This window comes from Anopheles cruzii, chromosome 2, assembly GCF_943734635.1.
Source record: "Anopheles cruzii chromosome 2, idAnoCruzAS_RS32_06, whole genome shotgun sequence".
Classification (NCBI taxonomy): domain Eukaryota; kingdom Metazoa; phylum Arthropoda; class Insecta; order Diptera; family Culicidae; genus Anopheles; species Anopheles cruzii.
The window spans coordinates 30,497,607-30,511,341 of record NC_069144.1 but is presented as its reverse complement, the minus strand read 5'-3'; the positions used below and the strand labels follow the sequence as shown (position 1 = coordinate 30,511,341).

The 13,735-nt window shown below is 39.7% G+C and overlaps 3 protein-coding genes across 3 annotated transcripts; 1 reads left to right on the top strand and 2 right to left on the bottom strand.

Annotated features, from left to right (window-relative positions):
• Window positions 1-461: 461 nt before the first annotated feature.
• Window positions 462-4,277, bottom strand: LOC128278852 (odorant receptor 47a-like). The gene is made up of 4 exons (XM_053017579.1): window positions 3,808-4,277; window positions 3,297-3,735; window positions 3,081-3,233; window positions 462-497 (listed from the first exon to the last, which is right to left on the bottom strand). The coding sequence occupies exons 1-4, from the start codon at window positions 4,275-4,277 to the stop codon at window positions 462-464; spliced, it is 1,098 nt and encodes a 365-aa protein (XP_052873539.1).
• A 4,830-nt stretch (window positions 4,278-9,107) lies between these two features.
• Window positions 9,108-9,983, top strand: LOC128268553 (odorant receptor 47a-like). Its single transcript, XM_053005678.1, has 2 exons — window positions 9,108-9,577; window positions 9,650-9,983. The coding sequence occupies exons 1-2, from the start codon at window positions 9,108-9,110 to the stop codon at window positions 9,981-9,983; spliced, it is 804 nt and encodes a 267-aa protein (XP_052861638.1).
• A 986-nt stretch (window positions 9,984-10,969) lies between these two features.
• Window positions 10,970-12,302, bottom strand: LOC128278851 (odorant receptor 9a-like). The gene is made up of 4 exons (XM_053017577.1): window positions 11,833-12,302; window positions 11,322-11,760; window positions 11,110-11,262; window positions 10,970-11,041 (listed from the first exon to the last, which is right to left on the bottom strand). Exons 1-4 carry the CDS (start codon window positions 12,300-12,302, stop codon window positions 10,970-10,972), a joined length of 1,134 nt encoding a protein of 377 aa, XP_052873537.1.
• Between the last annotated feature and the right edge of the window lie 1,433 nt (window positions 12,303-13,735).

Below are 13,735 nucleotides of genomic sequence, written 5' to 3'. Positions count from 1 at the left end.
ACGTACAGGTACAGACAGAGAGGAAGGACAATAGAGATTGTACGAAGGACAGAGAGAGAACGAGAGAGAGGGCAACACAACGCAGAGAGCGAAACCGGAGAGCGAGAGAGAGAAACGAACGGGAAAGAGAGTAAAAGGAAGGTTCAAGAAATCCGGAAGTGATGCTGATGTTGCTGGCTGGTCATTAACCTTTGCGCTCGATTATGCACATATATTTTTATCTTTCTCCCCATTCATCCATTTCTCCCGAGCACACACACATAGAACCCTGGGTTGCAGCTGGGGCATCCGAAGCGATTCCTGCGCTCCTCGCGCTATCAATTTGCATGTTCTTTTAAAGACACCCGAATCTATCAGCAGCCTGTATCCTGTTTTATTGGCCATTTAGTCTCTGTTGGTTCTAGACGATGTTCTAGACGATGTTCTAGTCGCTTGGTCAAGAGTCACCAGCATTTCTCCTTTCATGGACATGGACAAAGTTTCATGTGAAAGATGTCCTGGAGCTCGCGAAGATGTGCTGTGGAAATCCTTCAGACAGTCGGAGTCTACTGACCTGTAGTAGTTTGTCTTTCTAGCCGGCATGGTCTAGAGGCAGACTATTGTTCCAGTGTGGTGCACTGTTCACAACCGATGAACGCCAAAGGTTACCCACTATCACCCAGGACAATGATGGGCCACAATAATTGATCACTCAAGAACGAATGCACACACAACAAGCAACAACTTTCTTCGTTGCAAAGCCCGGAGCCTGGATTGATCAAACCGGAAACGCGGAATTTTAGGTACACGAACCACGATCCAAGGCTGTGCTCACGAACTTCTCCGCACCGACACCATCTTATTCCGGAGGTTGATCAGATTGCAGAACTTGTGGCACTTCCATCGGTTGACAGCTACACGTTTACCGGGCGATCTATTTGGTAATGCGGACACTCGAAGGGCTAACAGACAGTTGCTTTCTGCACTTCCATCCACCACCACTCCCCTTCGGGCTCTGTTCCACTTTAACACACTAGCTGGGCATCGGAAGGACACGCATGTTTTGCGACTTTCAATAACTCTGCGGAATCACTCTGGCAGTTATCAAGGGACTGCCCGCGCCCTGATGCTGTGTGCACTTGCCGCCTGCCAGGACACCTTCGCCTGCGTCTTCTACGCTTCTTCAATACCGAACCCTACCGAAACACACGATATAGCACTAGTAGAGCCTCTTTTTTCTTTTATTACTTTTTCACCACTCAACGGTTAAGGAATTTCAAATTTCCAGCATTTATTGTTGACTCCTGCGCTCCACACGAAACAAAAAAAGGAACACACCCCGACACGCGGAAAAATCGGGCCGTTACTCGAACTCGAATCGACCAAACGCAAACGCCGGGTGCCGCTGCCGGAACTGCCGAGAACACACGCCGTCCCGATAACTTGCAGAAGGAAAACTAAAGAGATTTTTGACCGACTCAGCCAGCGACACACGCGATATGAAGTTGTAGCGGCAAATGATGCGCGGCGGCGTTTGTTCTGCGCTCTCTCTCTCTCTCTCCGTCTCGGTCGTTCTCCCTCGCATGTGTTCTCTTTCCTCCGTCCGACTCTGTCTCTCTCTCTCTCTCTCTCGACTAGCTTTGTTTTTGCTCGACCCTTTTTCGGCGGCGTAATGTACATTAGTATATTTCGCTTGCCGTCGCTGTCCTTTAGTATTGCAACATCCTATCCGCAAAACTGCAAAAACTATCCGACCGCAGTAAAAGGACATCGAAGTACCACTAACAACAGTACTTACGTTGCGACTAGCGAAAAAAAAACAAAACCCTGGACAACGTACGAAAGCGAGAGCGGCGATGAAACAGGCAAAACACTGTTAGGGGTGAACGACCGTACCGAAAGCGTGCGTGTGTGTTTCAAACGTGTAATTTCCAATGTGTGTGTGAAATGTCAAATTACGAAAAAACTTTCATCACCAATATTAGCAAACGTTTAAAAATAATCCGCACACACACACACAAAAGTTCTGCGATTTTCTTGCCGATTCAATCGTACAGTCTAATTTTCTTGCAAAACTGCATCGAACGGCTTGTCAGAGTGAGAAGGCTGCAAAGGGGAAACCGTCGATTAAAACGAACAAGTTTGGCCGTTTTGAACGATTGACATCCAAAGCTATGGTTTGTGTCATGACTCAAAGAAAGTTTATTTTTCGAGTTCGTATCATTTCGAATTTTCGAGCGCAGTTCGGGAACGATCGGGAAACTCGGGAAGAGTTCGGGAAATTTTACTTTTTCTCAACAGATGGCACTTTTCATAGTGAAATTCAAATTCAGGTTCGATAAAGTTCGTTAATCGCACCGAACAATTACTTTACTTAATCAAAAATCAACGTGACGCATTTTTTGGTTACGATTGTTCCTGTAGGTTGAATGACCTTGCAATAACTTTTCCATCTCGCTTAATCTGCGTCGTTTTAGATGCTTTTTTATTTATATTTAATTTTTTTTATTTCAAAGGAAGTTTCTTATTTCTACAGCCATGTCGTCGCTAACGTTTTCTTCTATGGTAAAAAAAACAATCTTTTATGATTTTTTGCTTCCTTTAACCCAATGAACTAATTTTAGGGTCATTCCTATCGCACGAATGAAAGTGTCTTCTAAATTGACGATTTTCTTTCTGCTGCCCTGTCTTGTCTAAACATTTATTACATTTATGCCGCGCTTCCAAATCTTTAAGGACTATAGTGTCCGTTTTGGTGTCCGTGTCGTCGGCGCGCCGACGATTCGACAGATCATGGCTCCTTGGGATTCTACTTTGGTGTGTTTATGCGTTCTGTCTATTTATGCAAAAAGTGTGTTTTATTAAATTCGGCCCAATCGTATTTGAAGATTCAAATTTCCTAATATTGTTTTAAGTAAGCGAACAACGATCATGTCGATCAAGCGGAATTCTCGGGTGCTACTACTGTTCTGCTGCAACATTAGTGTCTAAAGACAGTAGCATAGTGATGTAAGAACCAGTTGAGTTTAACATCTGTTGAAAAATACACAAATCGTTACCAAAAGCCATAATTATTTGTTTAAAGTCAATCGGTATCTCACCTTTTTCAAAGTAGGTAATGTTGCTTTTATAAAACCACCCTTAGTGACGACAGGTTTCTGAGCTCGCATCATACAGAAAAGTAGTTTTCTCTTCATGGATAAACTTCCCTCGTACCAATTGCTTTGGTAAAAAGCGTCAGCAACTCGTAAGCTCTTAATTATTGGAATTTTAGTTAGTTAGTTAGTTAATTTCTAGACAGATCTAGGCTAAAGTACCTCATCGTGCATTTTGGAACCATGGTAGGTGTAAATTACTGCTTGTAGTAACATTACAAACGCCATAGAAAGCAGCATAACAACACGAGGCGTTTTCATGAAAAGTACAAATTGATAACCAATTACGCACAACAGCACCGAGTCCAGCATTAACAGGTAGAATACTGTGTGCTGAAAAATGCTGTTCATGTTTGAGCATATGCTCAGCAAATCCATATGGTAATGGATGACATCCTGTAGGTCATTATCCGTGTGTTTTGAAAAATCAATCGATCTTGCACGATCCTGTATGATGTTGAAATGGATGGCTACGTTAGTAGCCAGTTCTGAAAAGCACGTGTCGACACTACCATTTATGAAAATGCTCATGTGAATTGAGTCACAGTTGAACAGTAAAGTTGCCACAAAAACAACCGGATGTTGATAGTTATGTGGAAAACTGCAATGAAACGGTGGTTAGCATGAGCAATTATTAGAATTAGTGGTTGAGAGTGGAGAATGTTATACGTACGCCATAGGTGCAAAAAAACGTAATTTTTCCTCAACTATGGATTGCCGAACTCCAGCAACAACAGCACTCAAAATATAAAACCAACCCACAATCAATGCGCCCATTATGTACACCTTGGTGAGATTGGCATGGAAATTTTTGCTCCTCTGGAATAACATTTGCTTTTCGCCGTTCGAGCGTTTCTGGAGCATCTTGAATGAGTCGATCAGAGAGAATATGGCTGCTGGCTTTAAAACAAAGATGCACAGCTTGCAAATAGCCACTAATCCCACTACCAATGTTGGAATTACGTCGCAGATCGAAAGAAAATCTTCCACATTTTGCAAAACGTATATCGACTGCAAAATCATGAACACAAACAAAACTGCTGAACAATTTATTGTGCGAAGTTTCTTCAGCTTGGACATCTCTCGGTAAATACCACAGTAGCGAAGGTAAGGAAGGGTTAAAAAACCATCAATATGCTCCATTTCAGAAGGATTCACTGTCTGCAGACCCACAAGATACAATAACACTGTGGAAATTTCTGAACAGAACATCACATTTAAACTACATGCGCCTTGCTTAAGTTTTCATAAGAATGACACTCTTATTATAGTGTTAGATTGACGTGAGGAGTTCGAAATATTTATGACGAAACAGTGTGCAATTTCCGGGGAGTGTAATTTCTGGAACATGCCCATTACTAACTAAATGTGACTGACGGACAATTTCCAATCAATTCTCAAGATTTAAAAAATCAGAATGCCATGAAAACTGTTATCTGACAATCAAATTGTAGTGGCTTGCAGAAATATTTTTGATTGGCTATAATTCTTATTTCAAATAGTAAATCGACAGTTTTACTTTGTTTCGATCACAAAAAAGGTGTTTTATTTGGGGTTCAGTCATTCCATTGTCAAAAACCACGACCAAACCCCCGAAAGAATGGACACAATAAATCTTTGTTAGCCAGTACAATCGTGTATTCAATTACGCTGACAAACAGAGATTTATAATTCAATGTTTTGAATGAGAATAATAATAATAATAATATTACCCACAATTATAATTTACGTCGAAAATGCGGACATTAATTCGCGATTTCAGTTATATTTCCTTAAAACAGATAAGTTAATTTCTATAGGTTTCTACAAGTTTCTTTCAGGGCATATGAATTTTAAGGCAGTCGGTATAATAAAAGAATATTTTCAGATTCTGAGTTCCGAGATATTTTCAGATTCACTGTTCTTAATGTAGATAAACATTTGATAGAAAGGTTGAGGAATATCTTAATAACCATTTGCTATCAGAAAGAAGTTAATGCCGCAAAATTAGACCCAGTTTTAGTGTTCTACAGTTGGTTTAAAATACCTGCTACGATACATAACGCATTGGCTCATGCTGATGATATAACACTAATACTACAGACCTCAGTACCTGGGAGAACCCCTGGGAGAAGAAGATTTGGAAGCGCGGTATAAATGTAATAAATGTTTAGACAAGACAGGGCAGCAGAAAGAAAATCTTCAATTTAGAAGACACTTTCATTCGGGCAATAGACCTTAAAATTAGTTCATTGGGTTATAGGAAGCAAAAACCCATAAACTTAGTTTTTTTATATAGTTTAAGAATTTTTTTTATCGCAGAGGAAAACATTTGCGACGATATGGTTGTAGAAATATAAAACTTCCTTTAAAATAACTATAATCTTCTTCTATATATAAGGTTGGGGAAAAAGTAATCCATTATTTTTGGGTGAAATTCAAAACATTATTTAAGATACTTCCGATGGTCCGATTTACGTCAAATATGTACCGTTTTGTTGGAAAATTTGTTGTCTTTTCAAAGGTAGGCTGGTAATGCCTCTTTTGTAAAAGGCTTAGTCGTTATTGGACGAAAAACTGGAGCAATCCATTTTCACAACCCTTTTTTGATCTCAGTTTTTCATCACTCAGGAAATTTTGTAATGCGCGAAAAAGGTGTCAATCGCTTAGTGCAAGGTCCGGACTATACGGTGGATGCATTAAAACTTTCCAACCAAGCTCCGGACTTTCTGGCGAGTCACTAAAGACGTGCGTAACATTTCGTTGTCCTGGTGGAACACAAACCTCTTCCGTTGGCCGATTCTGGTCGTTTCTGGTCAATTGCTAGCTTCGAACGGTGCAGTAATTGACAGTAGAGATCTGAATTTAGTGTTTGGCTACACGGAAGCAACTCATAATAAACGATTCCTTTCAAGTCCCACCATATACCCAGTAGAACCTTCCTGGCCGTATCCTGGTTTGACCACCGGTTAAGCTGCTTCACCACGCTTAGACCACGATTATTTTCACACAGTATTGTCGTATGTATCCCATTTCTCATCCCCAGTACCCATCCGTTTAAGAAATGGTTCGATTTCATTCCGTTTGGCCAAAACTTGCGATGGAAATTCGAGCCATCATGTTTTTTGGTGTAAATAGGTGGGGCGCCCAAACATCGAGCTTCTTTGTGAATCCAGCTTTGCGCAAATGGCTTAAAACTTTGATAGTTAATCTTTAGCTCCTGGCCGATGCTCTGACTACTAACATGCCGATCAACTTTGATTATTTCTGTGATTTTATCGACATTTTCGATGACGTGTCTGCCCAGGCTTTAACATAAAAAATAACTGAAAGGGTCAACGAAACCAAAATTTAACGTAGCTAGCTGTTAGAGTATCGGCACCATGAACACCATGCAAAATTTCAGCGGCCTAGCTTGAATTTTCGCCTTTATCGGACAAAAATTGTAAAATATACCGAATTTTTTCTTTGTGACTTCCATTGTTAACACCCTGTAACTCACAAACGAATGGAACAAACAATAAACAGTGAAAGCATTTTTTAAGTGTAAAGTATCAGCTTTAAAACGAGCCTAAATTTGAAACTGTACGATCGATACTTCACGAGATATCGATCACTAAAGCATCTACCGAGAAAATAATGGATTACTTTTTCCCCAGCCTGATATATCGTTTATGTCAATGGAAGTCACCAAAGAAAAAATTGGGTATATTTTACAATTTTTGTCCGATAAAGGCGAAAATTCAAGCTAGGCCGCTGAAATTTTGCATGGTGTTCATGGTGCCGATACTCTAACAGCTAGCTACGTAAATTTTGGTTTCGTTGACCCGTTTCAGTTATTTTATGTTAAAGCCTAGGCAGACACGTCATCGAAAATGTCGATAAAATCACAGAAATAATCAAAGTTGATCGGCATGTTAGTAGTCAGAGCATCGGCCAGGAGCTAAAGATTAACTATCAACAGTTTTAAGCCATTTGCGCAAAGCTGGATTCACAAAGAAGCTCGATGTTTGGGCGCCACCCTATTTACACCAAAAAACATGATGGCTCGAATTTCCATCGCGAAGTTTTGGCCAAACGGAATGAAATCGAACCATTTCTTAAACGGATGGGTACTGGGGATGAGAAATGGGATACATACGACAATACTGTGTGAAAATAATCGTGGTCTAAGCGTGGTGAAGCAGCTTAACCGGTGGTCAAACCAGGAATAACGGCTAGGAAGGTTCTACTGGGTATATGGTGGGACTTGAAAGGAATCGTTTATTATGAGTTGCTTCCGTGAGCCAAACACTAAATTCAGATCTCTACTGTCAATAACTGCACCGTTCGAAGCTAGCAATTGACCAGAAACGACCAGAATCGGCCAACGGAAGAGGTTTTGTGTTCCACCAGGACAACGAAATGTACGCACGTCTTTAGTGACTCGCCAGAAAGTCCGGGAGCTTGTTGGGAAGTTTTAATGCATCCACCGTATAGTCCGGACCTTGCACTAAGCGATTGACACCTTTTTCGCGCATTACAAAATTTCCTGAGTGATGAAAAACTGAGATCAAAAAAGGATTGTGAAAATGGATTGCTCAGTTTTTCGCCAATAACGACTAAGCCTTTTACAAAAGAGGCATTAAGCCTACCTTTGAAAAGACAACAAATTTTCCAACAAAACGGTACATATTTGACGTAAATCGGACCATCGGAAGTATCTTAAATAATGTTTTGAATTTCACCCAAAAATAATGGATTACTTTTTCCCCAACCTTATATATAGAAGAAGATTATAGTTATTTTAAAGGAAGTTTTATATTTCTACAACCATATCGTCGCAAATGTTTTCCTCTGCGATAAAAAAAATTCTTAAACTATATAAAAAAACTAAGTTTATGGGTTTTTGCTTCCTATAACCCAATGAACTAATTTTAAGGTCTATTGCCCGAATGAAAGTGTCTTCTAAATTGAAGATTTTCTTTCTGCTGCCCTGTCTTGTCTAAACATTTATTACATTTATACCGCGCTTCCAAATCTTCTTCTCCCAGGGGTTCTCCCAGGTACTGAGGTCTGTAGTATTAGTGTTATATCATCAGCATGAGCCAATGCGTTATGTATCGTAGCAGGTATTTTAAACCAACTGTAGAACACTAAAACTGGGTCTAATTTTGCGGCATTAACTTCTTTCTGATAGCAAATGGTTATTAAGATATTCCTCAACCTTTCTATCAAATGTTTATCTACATTAAGAACAGTGAATCTGAAAATATCTCGGAACTCAGAATCTGAAAATATTCTTTTATTATACCGACTGCCTTAAAATTCATATGCCCTGAAAGAAACTTGTAGAAACCTATAGAAATTAACTTATCTGTTTTAAGGAAATATAACTGAAATCGCGAATTAATGTCCGCATTTTCGACGTAAATTATAATTGTGGGTAATATTATTATTATTATTATTCTCATTCAAAACATTGAATTATAAATCTCTGTTTGTCAGCGTAATTGAATACACGATTGTACTGGCTAACAAAGATTTATTGTGTCCATTCTTTCGGGGGTTTGGTCGTGGTTTTTGACAATGGAATGACTGAACCCCAAATAAAACACCTTTTTTGTGATCGAAACAAAGTAAAACTGTCGATTTACTATTTGAAATAAGAATTATAGCCAATCAAAAATATTTCTGCAAGCCACTACAATTTGATTGTCAGATAACAGTTTTCATGGCATTCTGATTTTTTAAATCTTGAGAATTGATTGGAAATTGTCCGTCAGTCACATTTAGTTAGTAATGGGCATGTTCCAGAAATTACACTCCCCGGAAATTGCACACTGTTTCGTCATAAATATTTCGAACTCCTCACGTCAATCTAACACTATAATAAGAGTGTCATTCTTATGAAAACTTAAGCAAGGCGCATGTAGTTTAAATGTGATGTTCTGTTCAGAAATTTCCACAGTGTTATTGTATCTTGTGGGTCTGCAGACAGTGAATCCTTCTGAAATGGAGCATATTGATGGTTTTTTAACCCTTCCTTACCTTCGCTACTGTGGTATTTACCGAGAGATGTCCAAGCTGAAGAAACTTCGCACAATAAATTGTTCAGCAGTTTTGTTTGTGTTCATGATTTTGCAGTCGATATACGTTTTGCAAAATGTGGAAGATTTTCTTTCGATCTGCGACGTAATTCCAACATTGGTAGTGGGATTAGTGGCTATTTGCAAGCTGTGCATCTTTGTTTTAAAGCCAGCAGCCATATTCTCTCTGATCGACTCATTCAAGATGCTCCAGAAACGCTCGAACGGCGAAAAGCAAATGTTATTCCAGAGGAGCAAAAATTTCCATGCCAATCTCACCAAGGTGTACATAATGGGCGCATTGATTGTGGGTTGGTTTTATATTTTGAGTGCTGTTGTTGCTGGAGTTCGGCAATCCATAGTTGAGGAAAAATTACGTTTTTTTGCACCTATGGCGTACGTATAACATTCTCCACTCTCAACCACTAATTCTAATAATTGCTCATGCTAACCACCGTTTCATTGCAGTTTTCCACATAACTATCAACATCCGGTTGTTTTTGTGGCAACTTTACTGTTCAACTGTGACTCAATTCACATGAGCATTTTCATAAATGGTAGTGTCGACACGTGCTTTTCAGAACTGGCTACTAACGTAGCCATCCATTTCAACATCATACAGGATCGTGCAAGATCGATTGATTTTTCAAAACACACGGATAATGACCTACAGGATGTCATCCATTACCATATGGATTTGCTGAGCATATGCTCAAACATGAACAGCATTTTTCAGCACACAGTATTCTACCTGTTAATGCTGGACTCGGTGCTGTTGTGCGTAATTGGTTATCAATTATAATTCAGGTCGTTTGGAGTGACGAAAAGAAATTCAATCTCGATGGGCCTGATGGTTTTTGCCACTACTGGCAAGATTTGAGACGGGAACCTCGTTTTTTAGAAGACGAAATTATGGCGGAGGTTCCATCATGATATGGGGTGCGTTTAGCAGCCAAGCTAAATGTAATTTAGCAATAGTTCCTTCACGAATGAACAGTGAAGGCTATACATAGTCATTCTGGAGAGTAATTTGAAGCCATACCTGCATCGTTTCAACCACCACCCGCTAATTTTCCAGCAGGATAATGCAACTGTCCATGCAAGTAGAGCAACAAAAGCTTACTTGGAACATTTGGGAGTCAATTTAATGACCTGGCCGGCTGTTTCTCCAGACCTCAACCCTATTGAGAATGTTTGGGGAATTCTAATCCGAGAGATCTATGCGGATGGCAAGCAGTACGAAAAGAAAGTGGCGATTAGAAATGCTTGGCGTTCCCTGTCGATGAACGTGCTAAAGAACCTATCCGAAAGTATGCCAAAAAGGATATTTCAAGTAATAAATCGTAGTGGAGAGGCCACTGATTATTAAAACATCATAATTGTTATTCATTTTTACTGGGTGGCCCTATTTTCTTGAATAATACATAATGAGTCTATCGTTTTGAAACAGCCGTTTTATCGTTTTTTGGCTCCCCAAGTCAAAATAATTTTTTTTCGCAAAACCAAACAATGGATATTATTTCTTTTGCTAAATAAATCGATTCTTCATCTTCGAAAAATCGGTTCAGCGTTTTATCTTAGCCTCAGTCTGAAAAAACGGGTGATTCTATCATTAGGAAAAGCAGTGTACTTTGGTGTGTTTATGTGTTCTGTTTATTTATGCAAAAAGTGTGTTTTATTAAATTCGGCCCAATCGTATTTAAAGATTCAAATTTCAAAATATTGTTTTAAGTAAGCGAACAAAGTTAAACAACGATCATGTCGATCAAGCGGAATTCGCGGGTGCTACTACTGTTCTGCTGCAACATTAGTGTCCAAAGACAGTAGCATAGTGATGTAAGAACCAGTTGAGTTTAACATCTGTTGAAAAATACACAAATCGTTACCAAAAGCCATCATTATTTGTTTAAAGTCAATCGGTATCTCACCTTTTTCAAAGTAGGTAATGTTGCTTTTATAAAACCACCCTTAGTGACGACAGGTTTCTGAGCTCGCATCATACAAAAAAGTAGTTTTCTCTTCATGGATAAACTTCCCTCGTACCAATTGCTTTGGTAAAAAGCGTCAGCAACTCGTAAGCTCTTAATTATTGAAATGTTAGTTAGTTAGTTAGTTAATTTCTATACAGATCTAGGCGTACCTCATCGTGCATTTTGGAACCATGGTAGGTGTAAATTACTGCTTGTAATAACATTACAAACGCCATAGAAAGCAGCATAACAACACGAGGCGTTTTCATGAAAAGTACAAATTGATAACCAATTACGCACAACAGCACCGAGTCCAGCATTAACAGGTAGAATACTGTGTGCTGAAAAATGCTGTTCACGTTTGAGCATATGCTCAGCAAATCCATATGGTAATGGATGACATCCTGTAGGTCATTTTGCGTGTGTTTTGAAAAATCAATCGATCTTGCACGATCCTGTATGATGTTGAAATGGATGGCTACGTTAGTAGCCAGTTCTGAAAAGCACGTGTCGACACTACCATTTATAAAAATGCTCATGTGAATTGAGTCACAGTTGAACAGTAAAGTTGCCACAAAAACAACCGGATGTTGATAGTTATGTGGAAAACTGCAATGAAACGGTGGTTAGCATGAGCAATTATTAGAATTAGTGGTTGAGAGTGGAGAATGTTATACGTACGCCATAGGTGCAAAAAAACGTAATTTTTCCTCAACTATGGATTGCCGAACTCCAGCAACAACAGCACTCAAAATATAAAACCAACCCACAATCAATGCGCCCATTATGTACACCTTGGTGAGATTGGCATGGAAACGACTGCTCCTCTGGAATAACTTTTGCTTTTCGCCGTTCGAGTGTTTTTGGAGCATCTTGAATGAGTCGATCAGAGAGAATATGGCTGCTGGCTTTAAAACAAAGATGCACAGCTTGCAAATAGCCACTAATCCCACTACCAATGTTGGAATTACGTCGCAGATCGAAAGAAAATCTTCCACATTTTGCAAAACGTATATCGACTGCAAAATCATGAACACAAACAAAACTGCTGAACAATTTATTGTGCGAAGTTTCTTCAGCTTGGACATCTCTCGGTAAATACCACAGTAGCGAAGGTAAGGAAGGGTTAAAAAACCATCAGTATGCTCCATTTCAGAAGAGTTCACTGTCTGCAGACCCACAATATACAACACTGTGGAAATTTCTGAACAGAACATCACATTTAAACTACATGCGCCTTGCTTAAGTTTTCATAAGAATGACACTCTTATTATAGTGTTAGATTGACGTGAGGAGTTCGAAATATTTATGACGAAACAGTGTGCAATTTCCGGGGAGTGTAATTTCTGGAACATGCCCATTACTAACTAAATGTGACTGACGGACAATTTCCAATCAATTCTCGAGATTTAAAAAATCAGAATGCCATGAAAACTGTTATTCGACAATCCAATTGTAGTGGCTTGCAGAAATATTTTTGATTGGCTATAATTCTTATTTCAAATAGTAAATCGACAGTTTTACTTTGTTTCGTTGCAGCGTTTAAGTCGATCACAAAAAAGGGGTTTTATTTGAGGTTCAGTCATTCATTGAGATTGTCAAAAACCACGACCAAACCCCGAAAGAATGGCCACAATAAATCTTTGTTAGCCAGTACAATCGTGTATTCAATTACGCTGACAAACAGAGATTTATTTATTTATTTATTTATTTATTTATTCATAAAAAACCGTCAACGGGCAAACTTAGCCTAATTGACAATAATATCTTAACCAAGAGTGTAGCGGCGCGGCGTTGACAATTTTGGCCCGCGAAGGTGGGCCAAAGGGGAGTGTTGTCGCGTCGTCCGCACAAAAAGGAAGGGAGTGGGAAAGGAGTGGGTGGACGGGATTTTCGCGGTTAGCGACGACTAGAGCGGGTCTCGCGCTAAGGCGTTTGCCGGTCTCCGTATGGAGGCTAGCCGCGGGTGTGGGGAAAGTTTGGGGTTGATTGGGTATTGGAGTAGGGAAGTGGGTCTCGTTCCTTAGTACCTTTCTCGGAGGATCTCGAGGTCGGAAAACTAAGTCACGAACGGACGGTTACCTAGCTACACAAATTACACGAGGACACGTTTGGGTTGCGTAGGCTAATGTTGATAACTGACTGACCCTTTATTCTAAGGTTTCTTAGGATTATATATGGTTACATGGTTTGGGTTTAGCCAATCAGAAAGGCCGTTCTATTTTCTTGTGCATCGTGGATTTAGATGATCACTTGCTTATGAGTGAAAGAGCCAAATATTGTTTCCCTGATCTGTTGCTGACCTGTTCGATGCTTCGGTTTGTAACGGTTTTTCTCAGGCTGCTAGCGTCCTTTTTAGGATCCTTTTTCCTGGGAACAGTCCTGAAGCTAAATTTATGATCGGACTGTACTTGCACTTGACTCATATTTCTGGTGCGTCGCTGATCCTGCGCATCGTACATGTTCTCTAGGATTTTCCTTATTCCTGCCTTCGTAATTGGATCATGTTTGAACTGCGTCGCTGATCCTGCGTGCATGGGGCATGTTCTCTATGATCCTTCTATTAATGCCTTCGTAATACAAG

Bases quoted from the DNA above. Each gene is read 5' to 3' on its own strand.
- LOC128278852 (XM_053017579.1), bottom strand. From the start codon at position 4,277: ATGGAGCATATTGATGGTTTTTTAACCCTTCCTTACCTTCGCTACTGT. The intron at 3,736-3,807 runs GTACGTATAACA...GTTTCATTGCAG, and splicing joins CGTTTTTTTGCACCTATGGC to TTTTCCACATAACTATCAAC. The intron at 3,234-3,296 runs GTACTTTAGCCT...CCAATAATTAAG, and splicing joins GTTCCAAAATGCACGATGAG to AGCTTACGAGTTGCTGACGC.
- LOC128268553 (XM_053005678.1), top strand. From the start codon at position 9,108: ATGGAGCATATTGATGGTTTTTTAACCCTTCCTTACCTTCGCTACTGT. The intron at 9,578-9,649 runs GTACGTATAACA...GTTTCATTGCAG, and splicing joins CGTTTTTTTGCACCTATGGC to TTTTCCACATAACTATCAAC.
- LOC128278851 (XM_053017577.1), bottom strand. From the start codon at position 12,302: ATGGAGCATACTGATGGTTTTTTAACCCTTCCTTACCTTCGCTACTGT. The intron at 11,761-11,832 runs GTACGTATAACA...GTTTCATTGCAG, and splicing joins CGTTTTTTTGCACCTATGGC to TTTTCCACATAACTATCAAC. The intron at 11,263-11,321 runs GTACGCCTAGAT...TCAATAATTAAG, and splicing joins GTTCCAAAATGCACGATGAG to AGCTTACGAGTTGCTGACGC.